Source organism: Sus scrofa, chromosome 2 (genome assembly GCF_054392235.1).
Source record: "Sus scrofa isolate SSC_HxYL_T2T_F1_AM1 chromosome 2, Sscrofa_HxYL_maternal_Yorkshire_Landrace_v2.0, whole genome shotgun sequence".
Classification (NCBI taxonomy): Eukaryota; Metazoa; Chordata; class Mammalia; order Artiodactyla; family Suidae; genus Sus; species Sus scrofa.
The window spans coordinates 73,125,422-73,132,714 of NC_139384.1; the positions used below are offsets into that span (position 1 = coordinate 73,125,422).

Genomic DNA, 7,293 nt, shown 5'->3' on the forward strand with positions numbered 1-7,293 from the left:
TTACGTAAAGAGCCTAAGTTGTCAAGTATAGTTTTTCCACTCATATGAGTAAAACACCTAATGATAATTATTTCAGAAAAGACAAACAAAAAATCAAAAAACAGCTACTTGACATGAGGTGTATCATTTGAGGACAAATTTTTTTAAAAATTCCAGTTGTCTAATTTAAGATATGGACATTTTCAAATATTTCTGATCCAAGCTTGAAAAACCTTTGAAAATATATAAATATGGACAAAGGGAAAAACTGTCTGAGTATTGAGCAGAGCAGAGCTTAATAAATTGAGTTCCTTAAATTATGTAGAGAAGTTGAATCCACAAAATTGGGCATTCCAGTAAATAAAGAGAAGGAGAAAGTTCTATTTTAAAAATCAGATTAAAAATAGCAATTTCTGGCCCTGAGGATTTGTACCTTAGAGTGATGAGTATATTTTCAGCCCCAGGACAAATGGCCCTTATATAGCTGCCATCCCAATGATTCTTCTCAGAGCCCTCTTTATGTCTTTGTTCCTCAGACAGTAGATGAAGGGGTTCAGCATGGGTGTGACCACAGTGTACATCACTGAGGCAACTGCACTCGAGTGTGAAGTATGCGTAGCAGAAGCACTAAAGTACACACCTAAGATTGTGCAGTAAAATAACGAGACCACAGAGAGGTGTGATGCACAAGTGGAAAATGCCTTATATTTTCCCTGCACTGATGAGATTCTTCTTATGGAGGAAACTATCTTAGAATATGAGTAAAGAGTTCCAGTGAGGGAAGCACCACCATAAACCCCAGTTGCAAAATACATCACTGTGTCATTAAGAGAGGTGTCAGAACAGGCAAGTTGGACCACCTGATTAACTTCACAGAAAAAGTGGGAGATTTCCACATCTGTACAGAAACACAGCCACAAAACCATTATGCTCTGTAATAAGGAATTCAGGACACTCACGGTCCAGGATGCCAGAACCAGCAATCCACAGAGCGAGGGTTTCATGATGACTGTGTAGTGTAGAGGGTGGCAGATGGCCACAAAGCGGTCATAGGCCATCACGGTCAGGAGGAACGTGTCCAATGTTCCAAAGAGTATGAAAAAATACATCTGGATGATGCAGCCTTCGTATGTGATAACTTTGCTTTGCATCTGGATGTTCCACAGCATTTTTGGGATGGTGGTGGAAGTGAAACAAATGTCTCCAAAGGACAAGTTGGAGAGGAAGAAGTACATGGGTGTTTGAAGGTGGGGTTCTAGGCTGACGGCCAGGATGATGAGCAGGTTTCCAAACACAGCGATCAGGTACATGGAGAGGAAAAGCCCAAAAATGAGAGGCTGCAATGCTGGTTCATTTGATAATCCCAGAAGAAGAAATTCTGAAATTCGTGTATTATTCCCTGGCTCCATGTGGTATAGGTGACTACCCTAAAACAAACAAACAAAAATAACTCAAAAATTGGCATTGCATGGAGTTCCTTTGTGGTGCAGTAAGTTAAGTATCTAGCATTCTCACTGCAGTGGCCCTGGTCACCTCTGTGGTACAGGTTTGATTCATGGCCCAGGAACTTTCACATGTCATGGGTATGGCCAAAACATTGGCACTTCCAAACTGCTGAAATTCTATAATTTGTATTTTGCTTTCAAAAATTGATATCCATAATTTTCATTTTATTTTATTATTATTATTGTTATTACTATTATTTCGCTTTTTAGGGCCACACCCATATCATATGGAGATTCCCAGGCTAGGGGTCGAATCAGAGCTACAGCACCAGCCTACACCACAGCCACAGCAATGCAGGATCCCAACCACGTCTGTGACCTACAACACAGTTCGCGGCAATGCCGGATCCTTAACCCACTGAGGGAGGCCAGGGATCAAACCTACAACCTCATGGTTACTAGTCGGGTTTGTTAACCACTGAGCCATGACAGAAACTCCTGATATCTGTAATTTTTAATGGAAATTTCCCTTTCAAGTGATCCCCTGAGCCATCTCTGAATAGGAGTGTCCATTCCACTTTCAGCTTTTCCACTGCATTTTCATGCATTCTACACTTTAAATAAGGAATATTGTCAAGCATTTTAGTAAATTAAGAAATGACCAACTTCTGAATAAAGAGTAGAGGGTCCTGAGAGACATTAGTCCCAATAGATCAATGATGGAGAAAATATCAGCAAGTAAAAATTCATACAAATTATTAGATGGTAAAAGATGCTCTGAGAAAAATAAATCAAATATGAAGCACAGAGTTAGTAGGGCTATTCTTTTTAACTGTGCATTAGGTAGACTGAAAAACATTTGAACAGAGATGGCATGGAAGAGAGAACAGAGACATGAGTCTTTGAGGGAAGTATATCCTGGTCAGAGGGAACCCCAGGGAAAAGACTCTGAAAAGACACTCATGTCAGAAAATCAGGGCCAAAAAGTAACCCACTGTTTCCAGCAGAAAGTACAAGATGCAGAGTGATGATAGATGGTATCAGACAATTGGGAGAAATGAGGTGGCCTCTCTGCTAAAGCTGAAACTTCAAGTCATAGTGGTCCCTAGTTCCCAGGTCTGTTAAACTTTATTTTGTTTCCAAGAAGTCCTATAACAATGATTCCCTATTGTATATCACAGGGAATTATATACAGTCTCTTGGGATAGACCACGGTGGAAGATAATATAAGAAAGGGAGTGTACACTATGCTGTACGTAAATTGACACAAAACTGTAAATTAACTATAATCTATTAAAATTTTAAAAATAAAATAAAATGTAGAAAAATAAATCCTATGAATAGAAATGGGTCCCTTCCTTATTTTTATATGTTGATTAATATTCTGACACATGTATTTTAAGGGTCTCATATTGGAGAATATGGGCTCAGTTACCTCTTCCTTACCTTGGGAACATCTCATGTCTCACAATACACAGACACACAGGCACAGACAGACAGAGAGACACACATACACACACTGAGGCCTCCTGGAGCAATACTACTACCAGGCTAATCTCACTCATTCACAATTATAAGGAAAACACTGATACAAAACAACTGTTAATATTAGATTATCTTTGACCTAAAAAATGTAGAAACAATACCTAAATTCCAGCTGTTAAGTCTCCTATGGACATGTAAACATGTGACTCTATCTTAGTATGATCATTTTGTGCCCAGCATTAAAAGAAAAACAAACTATCACTTAAAAACTGAAAGTGAAACTGGACAGGGACCTGTGGGACTTCTGGGCAAACAAGCTTTTCTGTGTCCTCCATTTCTTGTATTTAGGGAATAAAATTCAGCCTCCATGACCTTCCCTGAGTTTCAAAGGGCAGGTTCAAACAGTTGCTACTCAGGGAAGAGAGGGAATGTAGAGACCAGGGAGGAGCAGTCAAGAGACAAAAGTGCAGCCCTAGGGCAGGGTACTGGTCCCTCCTCAAGGAATATATATAACTATATTTTTGAGCTCTTATGCAGAACTAAAACCCCCAACAAACAAAAGATATTAATAAAGCATTCTTCATTCAGGAAAGAAGACCATCAGACCACTGAACACCAGCTTTGAAAACAATACAATCTTGTCTCTACCCGAATCTTTATATGTACCCCTAATTTTGCTCCCCAAAGTATAAAACCAGCTCCCAGTATCTCCTAAAGAGGGCACAGTCTTCAAGGCATTAGCTTGCTGTGACCCTCCTTTGCTTGGCAAAGCAATAAATCTATTTTTTCTCCTCTGACCAAAACTCTGTCTCTGAATTTCTCTTCAGCACCTGTGAGTTCTGGCAAAAAGAGGAAAAAAGCTTATGTTAGGGAAAAAAGATCTAAGCAGCTCAGGTGATTCCTAGAACTTGTGATGAAGATAAACCTTCCTAGGTTTGGGCAACTTTTCAATCCTAATTATATCCCCATGATGCCCAAAGTAGTAAAGCAACAAAATGCTTTTTATCCAAAAGAGATAGAAGGATGTATTTGCATTATCAAGCTATCTGAAAGAATGAACATCCTACTAGGAACACTGTCAAGGAAAATAAATTGAAAATCCACAAAAGGGAAATACACAAAATAAATAAAAAGGAGGATATAAAAATGATTTGATAAAAGGCCATTTAGATATCAGATACAAAATTTTGGTAGCTTGAAACTCTGATTTTGAATTTTGGGACCAGAACATACTTGCTGTTTGAATTTGGAGAAGAAATGGAACCATTGAATATGTTAATATTCTCACCCAAAGAGTTGGGGCATCTGTATCTGTCCTCCTAAGGTAATTGATATAACCATTATATGTAAAGGGCTTAGCATCGTTCCTTCTTGTTAGTAAAAGAATGGTTACCACTCACAATGAGATTTGACTGATGTTTTTCTTCTTCCTCTTGTGTTTCCACTGTTTTCCTATCTCTTGGTCCCCAGTTCCACATCCTATTTCAGTTTCTTGTCCTCTTTCCCATCTATGATATCTGGCAACTCTAGCCAATATTCATATTAACACAGAGAAATATTTCTATATTACAAAATATGTTGTCCAACTCCCTGACTTAACAATCTCCCCAGTGAAGAATGAGCCCCATATTCCATAGCTTCAAACTGTAGTGTTGGTTTTACATGATTGAACCACAAACTTTACCCTCATGCTGCCCTCCTCCACAGCAACCTCAGAAATATTGACCTTGAGTCTCAGCTTCACTTGATGCCTTAGTGGCAAGAATCAGAGCATATATACACCTGCTCCCCTCTGCTTGGAGAGTCAACCAATAGTCTATTTGGAATTTTTCACCCTTCTCTACCTTCAAAACTCCATCTTATTTTTCAGACTACTTAGGTCATATCTTTCATGTACGTCCCTTTTAACATTCCCACAGAAAAATAAAATTTCTCTTATAATAATTTAGATACAGTGCTATTACTAGGTAACTTTAATTTAATTCCATATATTCTATTCTCTGCTACACTTTGAGTGCCTTGGAGCATGTATCAATATTATACACACTCCCCAACTCTCTCAGACTTAGTCAAGTTGGAAACAGTATAAAAAATACATATATATATTGCATGAAGGGATGACAGAAAGTGTTCTCAAAGAAATTGCTCCTGATGAGAGAACAAAATGAAGCAGGGAAATACTTACATAGGTATGGAAGACAGACTGGAGTCATGTTTTCCATACTCTGAAATCAAGACCTCTTTGAAAATCAGATAATGTGATTTGTAAGAATAAAATAGAATAGAATCAATAAAACACAAATGAAAATATCAGAGTGCATCATCCATATTAAGGTTCTCTTTGTGTATGTCACATGCATATGTGTGCATTTTTTAGCTTGCCAGTGCACACATGTTGGATCACATGTAAAAGGTATGTATTTCCTGGGACATAGTCAAAAAAATTTATCCATTGCAGTAAACTTAAGTTTTTTAAAAAGTTTGTTTCCTGATGATGGAGAAGCAGTATAAACAAGAGTCAATAGAAGGGTCAAGTTAAAGCAACCTCAGAATCAAGGGACCGCATGCTGATTGCATTTTCATTCCTGCACTTGCCTCATTACATTATCATTGTTAGATCCCTGACTGAATTTTTATTCCATGTTTATTCCTATATATTTGACCATATTTGCTTTTATATGTTCAAATGGTGGGTGAGGCTGGCCCTTTTCTCACTTTTCTTATGTGGCAATTTTCCCTGTTATATTCTTGGGCTGTAGTTTTTTTGTTTGTTTGTTTTGTTTTGTTTTGTTTTGTTTTTGGTCAAATGCATTGATCACACTATACCTCTGTTTTTGATTCTTGTCCCACATGAAATGGCCTCCCCACAATATACTCTATAAAATCCTACACATGACACAAAACTTGCATCTTCCTTCACTTGATTTATACCTGAGGATATTTTCTCATATATTCATTTATCTTATCTTAAACTTCTTTCTCCATTAAAATGTTAGATCCAAATAGGAAGGAACTTCACCTTTTTTTCACCTTCATAGATTCATAAAATGTGCATTTATATAGAAATGCACACACACACACTCACACACACACATACATACAAGAATTAAATGGCAAATAGCCAACTCTTTTAAAAATTCTTTGTTTGGAAGAATGCAATGCAATAAAATAAGCATAAAGTGAGACTTGAATAGAGAGTTTAGAGTAAGGGAAGTGTTTTCAGGCAAGGGCAGTTTTGGGGGAAATTGTGCCTGAAACAAACATGAAGATCTCTCTACCCAGGGTGAGCTGTTTGGGTTTTCAGGTGACCTCAGAAAATATTCTAGGGTTTCATTCTCACTTACTGTCCTCCTGCAGCATCTGTTGAGCTCTTGTACCCACCTGGATAGGGACTCTGAGAGGAAGTTCTCTGTGCGGAAGTCCAAATTCCTCCCTGGATGATTGATGATGGAGATTGCAACTCTGTCTCGAGACGAGAGAAAAGTAAGTAACAAAGCATAGATCTCTGAACTAGACTTAGGTATCTAAATGCAAAAACCATGTCAAGGTCGAACATGCTCAGACGTTGCAGCTCTGGAGATATTTAGAGCTCTGTATATTTGCTGAATCTGCTCAACACTTTTTTCATGGTTAATCTTACCCTTGAATGCATCATTTTCCCAGAGGAACTTGTCTAGCCAGAATGGAATATTTTCCTGCAGATTTGCTATTCCCAGGAGACCAGGTTAGTTGTTAGGTATATCCAATTCTTATTGCTACTCCAGAGGTCTAATGTCGAAACTTTTTATAACCCTTAGTCAAAGTTTCTCCAAATCTAAGCCTGAGGAAGCTATCTTGACTTCCCTTGGGTCTCAAGGAAACTCAACATGTCTTGAGTTTCCTTGGGTCTCAGGAAGAATTTTTAGACTCTTTCAAGTTATTTTACTATTGTTTATATGATCTGTTCAGAATATGTGTAAAGCTCCTCTTTCCTAGTGAGTCATAGTTTCCTCCAACTCTTCTTATATTCCTTTTTGCAAATCTGTAACATACAATTCAGGAAGATGCGATGTCATTAGAAATATAAAATGCTTGCATGTTTGTCTACCCCAAGTAGAATTTCCTTATTTTTCAAAATTATTGTTCTTATCCTCATTATCTTAGGAGTGTACATCTTCACGCAATGCTTTGAGTCTTTATTGTGCCTCAAGTGGTTTTGGACTTGGACAGAATGAGGGAAGTCTTGACATGCCCAATGTTTAAGGAGAAGCTGTAAGAGGCATGTGACATTCCACCCTTTCTATAACTGTTCCCCTCTATTGTGAGAATGGTAACCTCTCACATAGAAGCTGATTTACTGACATGGCTTCCAGTAAGGAGACATGCATGTAGCCTAATGCAGTTG

At 38.0% G+C, this 7,293-nt stretch overlaps 1 protein-coding gene across 1 annotated transcript; it reads right to left on the reverse strand.

Annotated features, from left to right (window-relative positions):
• Positions 1 to 455: 455 nt before the first annotated feature.
• LOC110259627 (olfactory receptor 7A17-like) lies at positions 456 to 6,365 on the reverse strand. Its single transcript, XM_021085107.2, has 2 exons — positions 6,291 to 6,365; positions 456 to 1,406 (listed from the first exon to the last, which is right to left on the reverse strand). Exon 2 carries the CDS (start codon positions 1,386 to 1,388, stop codon positions 456 to 458), a length of 933 nt encoding a protein of 310 aa, XP_020940766.1. The 5' UTR covers positions 1,389 to 1,406; positions 6,291 to 6,365.
• Positions 6,366 to 7,293: the final 928 nt, after the last annotated feature.

Bases quoted from the DNA above. Each gene is read 5' to 3' on its own strand.
- LOC110259627 (XM_021085107.2), bottom strand. From the start codon at position 1,388: ATGGAGCCAGGGAATAATACACGAATTTCAGAATTTCTTCTTCTGGGA.